The 12,561-nt window shown below is 44.1% G+C and overlaps 2 protein-coding genes across 2 annotated transcripts in view; one reads left to right on the plus strand and one right to left on the minus strand.

Annotated features, from left to right (window-relative positions):
* The window catches only part of CNOT6L (CCR4-NOT transcription complex subunit 6-like), a 34,453-nt gene extending 24,441 nt beyond the window's left edge, over nucleotides 1-10,012 (minus strand). Inside the window, exon 1 of the mRNA XM_014957813.1 lies at nucleotides 9,899-10,012. The gene's annotated coding sequence lies outside the window, so the exon portion shown is untranslated. The remainder of the gene's footprint in view (nucleotides 1-9,898) is intronic.
* Nucleotides 10,013-12,428: 2,416 nt separating this feature from the next.
* The window catches only part of MRPL1 (mitochondrial ribosomal protein L1), an 18,325-nt gene continuing 18,192 nt past the window's right edge, over nucleotides 12,429-12,561 (plus strand). Inside the window, exon 1 of the mRNA XM_014957772.1 lies at nucleotides 12,429-12,554. Coding sequence (XP_014813258.1) covers nucleotides 12,429-12,554 — 126 coding nt within the window. The remainder of the gene's footprint in view (nucleotides 12,555-12,561) is intronic.

Genomic DNA, 12,561 nt, shown 5'->3' on the forward strand with positions numbered 1-12,561 from the left:
GGGGGGGGGGGGGGGGGGAAAGGCAGCAAAAGGCAAGGGGAGGAGTGGGAAGGGAGGGAACGAACTGTATTCAATTAATTCTAGAGCCAACTGGCACTCACTTGATGGAAATGCTAATTGTCCTACTGACATACACCCACTAGTTATTTCCCCCTGTTCCCTCATCTGCTCTAAATGAAGTATAGAGTCTTTTCTTAAATCACAGGTAACACAAGAATATCCAGGTTTCCACCCTTCCTTTTCCTCGGTGTCACACCCCCACTTACAAGAACAGCTGAACTATTTACTGCATGGAACTATTTACTGTAGCATTATGCAGCTTTTTTTAATTTCTGTACTTAGTTAACATTTCAGTCCTTATTCCAAAAGAGCAGGTTTTGCTCTGTTTTAAATAGTCTGTTACCTCTCATTGTGTACGTAACTCTTGAATATCTGCATCAAGTCATAAAGTAATACCTGCCTTTGCCTGCAGATGCCTTTTATACTTACTGCTTTCAAAGGAGCTCTTAGGGACTAGTTTACATGCAAACACAGGGTAGGTAGCTCGACAAAACCAAAGCTCTGATTAACAGAAATGCATACAAGAGGTCTTTTATAGGGCAAGAAGAGTTTCAACAGGCAGCCTGTAAATAAACCTAATCAGAAGCCCCCAGAGGGATGGTTTAAATAGTACATTTATTTACACAACTATCCCACACTAGTTCAAAGAAATGACCCATTTGCAATGCTGCCCCATCCCCTGGAGAGCACTGGTCTTTTAATGAGATACAGGACAGAGTGGCTTAAAGGATTAAGAACTGAAGTCACCAGGAGTCTGGGGAAGGAAGCAGCCAGCGCTGGATCAGTGGCAAGCATCAAGACAAAACGCTGTCCGGGGCTGTAGGCACAGAAGGAAAGTGCGTGGCTGCAACTTAAAGCAGGAGGTTTTCCTAGTACCAGTTTGACAGCGTTAGGACTGGGGAGACAGAAAACTCTCAACACCATGAACTGAGTAAGCTTAAAGCGTCATGCTCTGTGAGCATCCCTCCCTCCAAGTCTCTAGGGAAAAAGCTGTTTTATTGACAGGCCTAATCCGACACCTCAGCTCATTCAGTCACTCGCTTAGAAATGATAAAGACCCTGTTCAGGTTCTCCTGAGCCAACACCTTATCTCATTCAACTCCTCAGGATCAATAATTGGAGAGAAGTCAGCTATCGACCTGTTTATTGAGCAAAACTACACCAGAATCGTTAATTCACGCACACCACTGCAGCAATTTGGAAGTGGTCTTCTCAATGAACATTTCTTCCTTTCTTCAAAATACAATCTGAATCATCAATAACCTTTCATCCTTCAAAGAAAAGTTTGTGCTAGGAGAAAAGAACAAATGAGATTATTTCCGTGGCTACGACATTATCTTAACTTTTAACTGCTAGGCTGCCAACACTTTAACAAAATAAGCAAAGCCCAGCAGCACTTCAGCTACTCTCCCTATATGATAGAAAGATAACGGCCAGTTTATCGCTCACAATCTGCTCTTTGCAGCAATAATTAACAACAGGGAAATATGCCACCACAAAACTTACTTCAGATAGCTTTAAAGTTACAAGGCCTCCTCTGTTCAGCTACAGGTAGACTGGGATGAGTCAAAGCTCTAGATTCTAAAAGAAGGGGGGGGGGGGAAGCCAAAGGAAAAAGTATACAGCAATAGTGGAAACTGTTTTGCAATTGGTGGCACAATAAATTAGTCTTTTCGTATTACAGCCCAGTTTGAAAAAGCCACAGGATACAGGATGCTGCATTAGCGCTCAAAGTAGCTAGGCTTGAGTGCTTAGAAGAGGAGAAGAAAGAATTGGGATCTCTTTAAAATAAAGCAGCTGATAGGTATAACCCCATTTCTTGCTAGGGTATATTTAAATGTACTTTACTTCTTTAATCAAAGAAGTAAAAAAAGCTTGCTTGATAGCCTAAGAAAAGCATATTATTTAGATATCAAATGATAGTTAGTCCAGCTGCTTCTGTATCTGATTATTCAAATCTTTCCCATGTGCTTTTACACCAGACTTAAACTTCCATATACCAGACTTGTTTTTAAAATCAATGTTGACAAGTAACATGTACTCTTCCAGCTACATTCCAGCAAGGTGGAAAATGAGAAACTACAGCAACAATAACCCGAGACAATCTCTGTGGGGACCAGGAAATTCACCTCTAACAGAAAAGTGAGATGTGGATATCTGGAGGTTAAAGTACAAGCATCTATGAAAGAGCTGTGATCTCCAGTGGGTCAAGATGCTACCCAGTGTAGGAGGTATCCTGGTCTCTAAACCAGCAGAAAGCTAATTCTGTTGCCCAAAACGATCACTGTAATGTTTAGTTTATTAGAGGGAAGTAGGCCATACAGGAACAAACCCTGAGGTCTATGTTAGCTGTCAGGGGCACAGCCAAGAACCAACATGAATTGCACCTTATCCTCTGTCAGAAGATAGGTTGAACTTGGGTGGTTTCCTCTGTTCAGCCACTTGAAGTGATTTCATCTAACGTGTGTATGTTACCTAACAAAGGAATACCTTTGCCAATTTTTGCTGAAGTTTTTCAAACTGGTGAGTTTCCTGTTATTTCTTAAATGCTAGCATGTGAGAAGTTAATTCCAGAGTTCCCTAATGTTTGTTTTTGCAAAGGCTTCCTCTCTGTCAGGCTGAGTTTTGGTCATGGTCCTTTGCTGTGGGTTTGGAGTTTCGCAAGCCATCGGGCACCATTGGAAGGAGAGCTGTGGCACTAACACTTGCTTTTGAGGCACTGAGGTGCTAGGAATTCCAAATACTCATGACACTAGGTACTATAAACCTGCAAAGAAGATACTGATCTCTGCAAGGAAGTTAAAGAAGAGGAATACAGACCGAAGCCCTGGTCCTACCAAGTGTCACTCACTGCTGGATTGCACGCACAGTGCTGATTTACTGAAACAGAGCCTAAAGCAAGAGCACAGACACAGTGGGTATGCGGAAAGGGCAGTTATGGATTCAGGAATGCTGTAGCATTGTTGACAGTGCGAGTTTTTAAAACACATAATTTTCCAAGTAGAAAATACTTCTGAGTTATACTCATCTCCCCACATACACGTCAGGGTTGTTTTGTCCATACCTGCAGCTGCCATGAAATAAATGACCATCAATTTAAAATTGAATGGTACCACCTTTACATGCATGGGGAGCTTTGTTTGGCAGCACCTAGGGGTTATTATAGCAGGCAGAAAAGTATCTTGCAGTTCATCACAGGAATAGTCATTGTGCAGTCTTCAAATCAAACCATACACCAAAAAACACATCAAAGAATGAAACGGATATCCTAAGGTCAAAGCCTCACTCAGACTTTGCTACGTTAGTCTGCACAAATGCTATAGAACGTTGTAATCTGAGACATTTCATAGAGATCTTCATACTGTAAAAGAAATCCCAAACCTCCTATTCTATCAACAGATCTCAAATACTTAATATATGTGCTTCTCTCATCTGCTCAAAATAGTCCTAATTTATCTGATGAACTCCACTCCTTCACAGTCTTTTACTCCAGACTAAGAAGGAGAAGGGAGAGGGTTCATTGCACAGGTACAAAAATGTGTCTAGAGATTGAACTACTCCTAATGGTAAGACATAATTTGGCCACAGAAAAATATGTGAGCCAAGGGCCATCTGACAATCTGAACCTGACTCTTCCTGGCAACTTGTAACTATATTCTGGTATGTGAGAAGTTGTCTGGCCCCATTTTCCTTTTGCTTTCTTAACTTTCCAAAACAAAAAGGGATTAGAGGAAAGGCGTTCACAAGTGGAAATTTTTGCTGGGTGGATAATTCATCCTGTGCTTAGCTCTCTCCCAGGGCCAGTTGTAAATTCATGTAGCAGAATAAATATAAATTGACCTTTAAGGTATAGAAGAAGCAGTAACCAGTTTTCTGGAACTGCGTTCAGCACTGCCCCAATTGGCCTTTTCCTGCCGGAGTTGCAAGTTCCACCAGTCTAAGAAAAGCAAAGAAGAGCATTTTCTTTTACCTGGAGAGCACAGTTTCTGACAACTGTTCTGCTTTTATGTCCCTTGCAAATCAGTTTTAAGTTTCCTATTCATATCAGCCGGAAGCTCTCTTTGTCAGCAGCCTGTGTCCTGTGTGCAAGGGCTGAGCAGCACACACTGATACGTGCTCCGACAAGAAGTGAGTGAACCAACCCTTTTTGAAAAGCCAGGAAACGCTGGCAGTTTCACAGCGCTGGTAGCGGTTCCTATCTGCGTTTCTGCCTGCAGACAACGGGGTGACAACTCTACGCTTGCCTCCGAGTGTTTTAATTCTGCTCCAGCTCTCAGCCTGCAGCAATGAGAAGGCCAAATGTGTGAAGGCTGACTCAAGATAAAAGGTGTTTATTTGAGGGAGATATGCACACCTTGTGCCATCGGGAAGCTTACTGACTTCACATAAATACGTAGGGCAAGCAAGCCTCGGGTATATATTCACCTCCAGTTCCAAGAGCAAGCTCCCTGGCTTACATGGAAGAGACAAATGCAACCAGAGTGGTTGAATGGGACCTTTCCATCAGAAGCTCTCCAATACCTTTTTAGGCTACAAAATCTTAGTGTTAAGCATCAGGAGCAGGAACAGCTGCAGGCCACAGAGCTGAAAATTTAAAGACCTTTGGGACCTTTCTACTCCACTGTTTAAAAAACACAGGATAGTAATATCCAGCAAAGTATACAAAGTATCTGTTCTGCTTTCTCCCTTTCTCAATTTTCCCGCAAGTATCTGGTGGAAAAAACCAGCTAAAACACTGCAGAAGGAAGTCTTCCGCAACGTGCTTCTCTCTCTGCATACTTAAAGCCAAGCCAGAACCTTCTAAGAGAGCCTTTAGATTGATTTCTTAGGAAGAAAAAAAAGCAAAACTAATTTGTGATTAGAAGGCACAAAGATGTTCAGTCAAATGGAAGCATTCCTGAAAAGCAAGGGGAAAACTAACTAATCAATTAATTCAGCTGCCCTAAAGGGTAAACAGCCAACTTGAGCACAATCTACAAATCCTGACTATTATTAACAGCTTGACCAAAAGTGGATGTTTTTTGTAGTTATCTTTATACTCGTGAAATCTGATGAACTAAAAATATGTTGGACAGACCCTGACACCAAAGCAAAGAGGGCAAAAAGAAGAGAGAGTTGCTTTGCACTACTGCTTCCAATGTGAGGTTCAGGTCTCTCACTTGAAGAATAAACTCGCTAAAAAAGTTTGTTTCAGCTGGCAGCGGACACTCGAAGAAATGGAAACAAAAGAGGCTTTCTGGGTTTTAAATTTACTCAAAAGGCACACATCTGAGGACCAACAAAACTTTGCTTAGCAGTCCATAAAATCCTCCTTTCCAAAATGATCTGTCAGTAAGGCAGATTTTGGGAGTTGTCAAAATGTCTTAAAAAAACCCCAACAAACCATAGCTGGTTTTTTATGTGGGAAAAGCTCCCTTTTTAATACCAGGACCCTGTAAGGTGAAGGCTATGTATCCCTTCTGCCTGTAGCTTGAGCTGTGGCGTGTGTAGTGCCCAGCAGAAGGCAATTCCCTTTACCCCTCACTTTTCCTGAGGAAACCTTCCTTCTCCCTGCCCGATCCAAAAGCAGACAACAAAACCTCCCTTCATAGCAACACAAGGCCAAACATTCCTCTCTCTTCTGCAACTTGCAGAGCTGCCTTGGCCCATGAGTACTTTTTTGCCTTAAAAAGCGTTTAGGAGAGTTTAATTGGGCTTTTACTTTCAGGTGGTTCTAAGTAGGAGACTGGGGAGCTCTTGGCTTGCAGTGGTAGTTGTGTAAGGACTGGTGGCCAGGATAAAAAGCCCTTAGTTGGGAGCTTTGGTTTGCCTTCTACTTTCCATCACAGGCCTCTGGAGACCACAGGCAGGTGCATACCTTGGGAAAGGCAAAGGCCCGCAGGCTCTTCGGAGGAGAGCTGCCTCCAGTAGTTCCCCAGCCATAAAAATTCCTGCTGCTCCTAGCCAAGGGCACAATAGGTTTGCCTTTACGCTTGGTTAAGGGTAACGAATAATCCTGATACACATCAGCAGGGATGGTGGCAGGGTGCTCTGAAGGATTATTCTAGTTTTGTCTGTAAACAGTCAAAGATTTACCAATCCTCAAGTTGCAAGTGGTAGCAGTGGGGACGGACCCCGAAACTAAAAACTTTTCTGAAGATGGATCACCCCGTGGACTCGGCAAGTACATGACCTCTCCTGAGGGTTGTCATCTGTATTCCTAGACTGATCACTGTTATTGGCAAGATGGACACTTTGGTGGGACAAGTGAAATAGTACGAGAGCTCCCATGGAGCTACTTGAACTGGAGGTAGACAGCTGTGCTACTCTTTTGATGCTGAGATCACTATCTCTGACACCTCCACTTTTAATCATCAGTGCCACAAGCAAGCCTCAACTTGTTTTGGCAGCAAGGCAATGAGTGAAAACCCCTCCTCTTCCTCTCTCCTCTGGCCCTACTATCGCTTTTGTGCTCGAAGTGGAAGTTCTGAAAGGGAAAAGTATTTCATTTCTCTGCTGCTGATGTCGACAGTCTGAGCGCCTCTGTGGGTTGCAAACCTGTGAAATCTGCCTGCAGACAACGTATGCACAGTGTTAACTTTATTTAAAATGTACACCTATACCACAGATTTCACACCCTAGGAAATCTGCAGAGAGAGTCCTACAGCCCTTTTAAGCTCATTTTATATACCTTTCTTAGAGAAAACATAAAGCTCCTTTGCAGGCAAGCAAAATGGGAAAGACAATAAACCATTTAGCTAAATGCTAAGCATAAACAGCCACAATGCCATACAGTCATAAAACACCATTAATCATTTACATTAGGAAACGCCAAAGTAAGGGTGAACACACACAGCCTTATCTGTTCCTTGTGTACACATGCAGGTTACAAGCTTTAGTTAAATTACTTATGTGCATGACATGCAACAGCTAAATGGGGCTCTGTTCCTTGGCTCTAGGTGCTGACTTTCTAAGACTTGAAAAATCTCCGTGTTCGCTGACTGCATGTGAGTTGTAGCTAAAATTGTTTGTAGTTGTTTTTTCATGTTGGAGCATTTTTATCAGTGATAGTTTAACATCTCCCCTTGAAAGGGACAGAATTTGTTTCTTGTAGAACATCATATAAGGCAATTTTTCCCTGTGTAAGGCACTTTTGCCTACCTTTAATTGTATTTTCAATGACCACCTCTCAAACCCTGGAGAGGAAGCTTTCTGGTAGTGTCTGAACACTGCAAAGTCACTTCTTGATCCTCTGTAGGGAGATATGCAAGTAGCTGCAAAAGTTATAAACAGGATTCTAGGGCAACTTTTCGAGAGAGATTTTCTTCTAGTGCTGCTCTTTTTTATTCATAGAATCATAGAATCACATGGGGTTGGAAGGGACCTCTGGAGATCATCTAGTCCAACCCCCTGACGCCAGAGCAGGTCTACCTAGAGCAAGTTGCACAGGAACGTGTCCAGGTGGGTTTTGAATGTCTCCAGAGAAGGAGACTCCACCACCTCTCTGGGCAGCCTGTTCCAGTGCTCCACCACTCTCACAGTAAAGAAGTTCCTCCTCATGTTTAGGTGAAACCTCTTATACTCAAGTTTGTGCCCATTTCCTCTTGTCCTGTCACTGGGCACCACTGAGAAAAGACCAGCCCTGTCCTCTTGACACCCTCCCTTTAAGTATTTGTACACATTAATTTTATCTCCCCTAAGCCTTCTCTTCTCAAGATTGAAAAGACCCAAGTCCCTCAGCCTCTCCTCATAGGAGAGATGCTCTAGGCCCTCTTTTTGGCCCGGAGTAATTTCAGGTTGTGGTGTGGTTTTTTGGTGGATTTTTTTTTTCTCGTTTAGAACTCTAAGAGAACAGTTTTCTCTCAAATAACAGAAACCAAGTCACGTCTGTTACCTTGCCATTACAGGTAGCTGTCACATAGCCCCTTTGTGAATTTACCAAGCTTCAAACAAAGCCACTCAGCATGTTTAGCCAAAGGCCTCTGCACCTTGCTCTTTGAGATCTAATGCAAGGCACTCTGAAAAGAGTCACAAATGGATCAGTAAATCCCGTGCGTGTAAAGTCTTTTTCCCATCTCCTTCAGAATACTTCAGAGTGTTTGCATTGTCCCCTCTGAGTTATTTGATCTTTTTTTTGGGGGGGTGGGGGCTGGCAGGGGGGAAGGTATCTTGTGGCAAGAGGTACATGTGTGAAATTTGCTGACACAGACCTTGAGATGCATAAGCCTTTTAAGATGGGGAAGGAGAGCAAGAGAATTCCAGAAACGTTGTCACCAGCTAAAGATACCAGTAAAGAAATGTCTTTAAGAAAGTCTTTGCTTTTATCTTTACAGGTGAGATGGAGAAGCTGTACAGACAAATCACTAAAACCCAAAGAACTAATCAAAATGTGAAGTTAGATGGTGCTGTCACTGCCGATCTAAGAATCGACACTTTTAAAAAACATGAAGGCTGTGCAGCTTCCATCTCCTGTTTTGTTGATTTATTTACTGTCAGGTTAGCAAGCGAATCTGGCTCAGCACAGGGCACAAGCAGCAGCAGGGCCGGGAGCAAAGCAGCAGTTCCCCTTCTGGCACCAGTAAAGTTCAATCAGCTCAGCTGGGACAGTTGCACCATCATGTTGCACATGCAACATGCTGGCTGCATGTTTTGACACATACATTAACTGATAACCTGGTAAATGGAGAAGAAGGCACAGCTCTTGGATTTAGACACGGTTTCTACGCAGCTTTCCAGAGCGATGGAAGACCTGACAGCTGGGTGTCCTGAGCAAGGTAAGTGCAGCATTAAAGGCAGCTTGTTCCCCCAGCCTGAGCCACCAGTGATGTACAGGGGACATAGAAAAATGCAGGACAGCTATCTATATCTTTACGGCGCCAGCAAATCTGCTTGAGACAGGAGAAATGCTCTGTTAAACTGAAGAAAGCAAGTAACAAGCACCCAAGCCTTGATTACAACAGGATATCATCAAGAGAAACACAGAATTTGGAAAAAAAAAATATTACAAGAGGCTTAGCTTTTAATGCTCTAAAGTAGTAAATCCACAGCAAATCCTCCTGAAACTAAATATGCCTAAGACATATTTTAACTTATTTTTTCAAAGTTCTCTCAAATGCCATCTTATGCTCCCAAACAACTAAGCTCCACTGTTACATTTGCTTTCTCACTATTCTGCAAATCAGGCTACACCAATGCCTCGAGTGCCCTTTTGGCATCCCAAAAGCTCTTTCCAATAAATAGTAAGCAAGCCATTTATTCGTATTTATCTTCCCCCTTTAAATCCAAGTAACCCAAAAGTGTCCAACAGATTAAAGCTGATCTAAGCAGTTTGTTTGGGTTTTTTTCCAGTTAAAGAAAGTTTGCTCAAAAATCATGCACATTACTGACAGATAATTTCACCAGTTAAAAATAGAATGGCCTCAGGTTTTAATAAGACAAAAGATCTATCTTTGTGCACATTGACTCTGAACAAAAAAAGACAGCAGCTCCTGTGATCTATGTAAATATAAGTATTTCTTCTCAGTGTTTTAGATTTAAATTAAATAAAGACTTATCCCAGTGTGGAAATTAATTAATTTTTCTCCAATGGTGCTTTCTCATTTTACTACCAGACTCCACACAGAGCTTGGGACCACTTTCTGGTTTATTTCTTGTAAGGCTGGTGTAAAAACTAAATATTACTGTGCTTGGCAAACTTGATCAAAAGCCTGTCTCGCTCTTTGCAAAAACAAGCTTGTTAATGAAAAACAACCACAGTCCACATGGAAAAAAAAAATATCCCAGCTTATCGCATGAAATGGAAGTTTTATAAACACCTTTGGATGGAAAGAAAACAAGTAGCAGCCAGAACACCACTTACTTTCACGGCAGAATTCCCACTGCAAACGTGACCGAGCTCCTACAGACCGTGGATGGGAAGAGGAAAGCCACACACAGAAAATAAACCCCGACCAGTCGTCCCTTCTGAGCCAGGTAAATAAATGTCTGATTACACTACATCCCTGGGAGCACCGTGCTTTCCTGGCAGCAGCGCTGCTACCAGGAGAGGGAAAAACACCCTTTAGAAACGAAAACAAGCTATATCAGTAAAAGTGCACTTTTGCAGATAACTGCTTCTACAGCTGGGACTTCTGCTGGCACAGCTATGTCAGTCACGGGTCACACTTCGTCACAGCGCTCGCAGACAGAGCTGTGCCAGCAGAAGTTTGCGATATAGACCTGGTGGGAAACTTAACAGTGACTAGAATGAATCTGTAAAGTTTTGTGGATTTTGTGCTGCTGCCAAACTAAGTTTTTATAATGGTCTGATGATGGGTTGTCTTACTCCTGTGCTGCGGACACATTAGGATCTCGGCTTCCAAGGACAGAAGAAATCTAAACTTAGCTCAGGAACATGGCAATACCTGTCAGCCATTTACATTGTACTTTATTCTTCAATTAAATAGACAAACTAAATTAGAAAGAGCCCCCGTAGGAAGAAAAGATAAAACAGAATAAATTAAATACTGCTGTACTTCAGCACTCAGAGAAGACCGCCCTTGCTTTTAATAGTAAGAAAAGAACAAAACTGAAAATGTTTAACAGGATTTGTTTAGCAGACAGCAAAGCACTGCAAAATTCCCACTGTTCAGTTAAACTGAATGATCAAACTGTAACGGGGCTTTTGTCATCTTCAATCATCTCTGAAGACAGCAGGCAAGGAGATTTAACGCCCAAATTGATGCTCAAACATAAGTTCTGTTTGGGTGAATCGACACGATACCGCGGGTCATGTGTACGGTGATGTGTATTGTTACTCCAGAGCACGGAGCAGCACGATGTCAGAAGCCTGTGCTGCCAAATCAGCTCTGGAGCAAAACTACACAATCAAGCTGTAAATAAACTCCCACTACCCTCCATGGGGGGAAGGAAAGCTACAGGCAAGTGCTTCGGTGCCTCCAAACTTGCTCGTGTTCAATAATGAATAAAGCCGTGCGAAGCGCAGGGCTGTGGAAAGGAGAAGGGCTACGTACAGGAAGTCAGGTCAGGCTGTGGGGCTTGCACGCAGCGCAAAGTAAACCTCTAATGTAAAGCTTGCCTTTATCTTCCCTGAGGTATCGCCAGCACGTGGCCGTCCCTAACGCGGGCTGTGTTTCAGAGAAGCGATGTTTGGTAGGACACATTTCACCACCTCCTTCTATTTTGGTAGAGAGAAGGCAGAAAGTAAAATCACTGGCAGTGCTGTGTTTGTAAAGGCCGTGCTCCACCTTCGTCAGAGCCTTCTGCCCCCCCCTAAATTGGCATACAGCTTCTAGGAATTCCTTAGGTCATGTCACAGGGAAGACTTTGTTGTTAGAAATAATGCTTTTTGGGGAAAAAAAAAATCCCTAAAAATATAACTTTTTTTTTTAGGAAAAAAAAAGGCACTGGTGCAAAAAATCTCAAAGGAATGGCAAAGGCTAAAAATAGACACATTATCATCACTTTCATTATCAGCCATGTCTACACACAAAAGAAGTACTATAACTCTGTGCGACTTCAGGAGGAGGTGTTTTCCCCTCCAGCTTAGTTTTAGGTTGCAGGGGAACGTGGCAGAGAGGGGATGGCGCAGGTATTAATTTAATTGTAGCCACCCCCCTGCTTAAACAAGACCATCTAAAATTTATATCAGCAGGCCAGTTCATGAGTCGTCGTAACTCCCCAAAGCAAATACTTAGCCCATTCAAAGTTTCAAAAATGGCCTGATAAAGGCTACTTGTCTAAAGATTTCAGAAGGTCAGATAAAACTTGGTGTGGCCACAAAACGGGAAAAAGCAACCGAGCTCTCCGCCATATTTACCAAGAGTACTGAAGTTTAAAAACCAAGTCCCAAACTATTACAAAAATTCAGTGTTTAGGTGCACTATTTTTATTTGCAAGCACCACCGCTTGAGCACGAAGCCCTGCTTTCATCGCAGGTGACATTCCTGCCACCTTCCTCAGATGGGACTGCTGCGGACCACCAAGAAAAAGCCGCGAGACCTCTGCTTCCCCCAAAACACCCTCGCCTCCCCAAAAATACCCTCCCCAACCCCACTGCTGGGTCACCCGGGTTGTCCCATCCTGGGATGCTGGCTGGTCCAGAGGGGCCCGGGGCCAAGCATTTGCGGTTGCCCCATGGCCAGGTTCACCCCACAGCCGAGGTTTGCCCCAAACTGGGGTTCATCCCACCGCTGCCGCCCTCAGCCGGGGCTACGGGGTGAGCTTCGCACCCCGAAAGCAGCTCGGGGCGGGGGGGGGGGGCTGCCAACGCGGCCCAGCCTCTAGCCATCCCCCACCGCCGGGCCCGGGGCCGGCACCTCCGCTCCCTCCTCACCCCCAGCCCCTCGAAGGGGGCCCTATTCCCCTCCGGGCCGCCCCCCGCCGGGGATATGCCCGCACCCCCCTCCCGTATACACGGTGTCCGTGAGGGCGCGGAGCGGCGGCTGCGAGGCGGCCCAGGCCGCGGCGGCCGCCCCCGGGGGCTGGCCCCGGGGCTGGCGGGGCGGCGGCGGGAGGTCGGGA

Source organism: Calidris pugnax, unplaced genomic scaffold, assembly GCF_001431845.1.
Source record: "Calidris pugnax isolate Ruff unplaced genomic scaffold, ASM143184v1 scaffold349, whole genome shotgun sequence".
NCBI classification, from domain to species: Eukaryota; Metazoa; Chordata; class Aves; order Charadriiformes; family Scolopacidae; genus Calidris; species Calidris pugnax.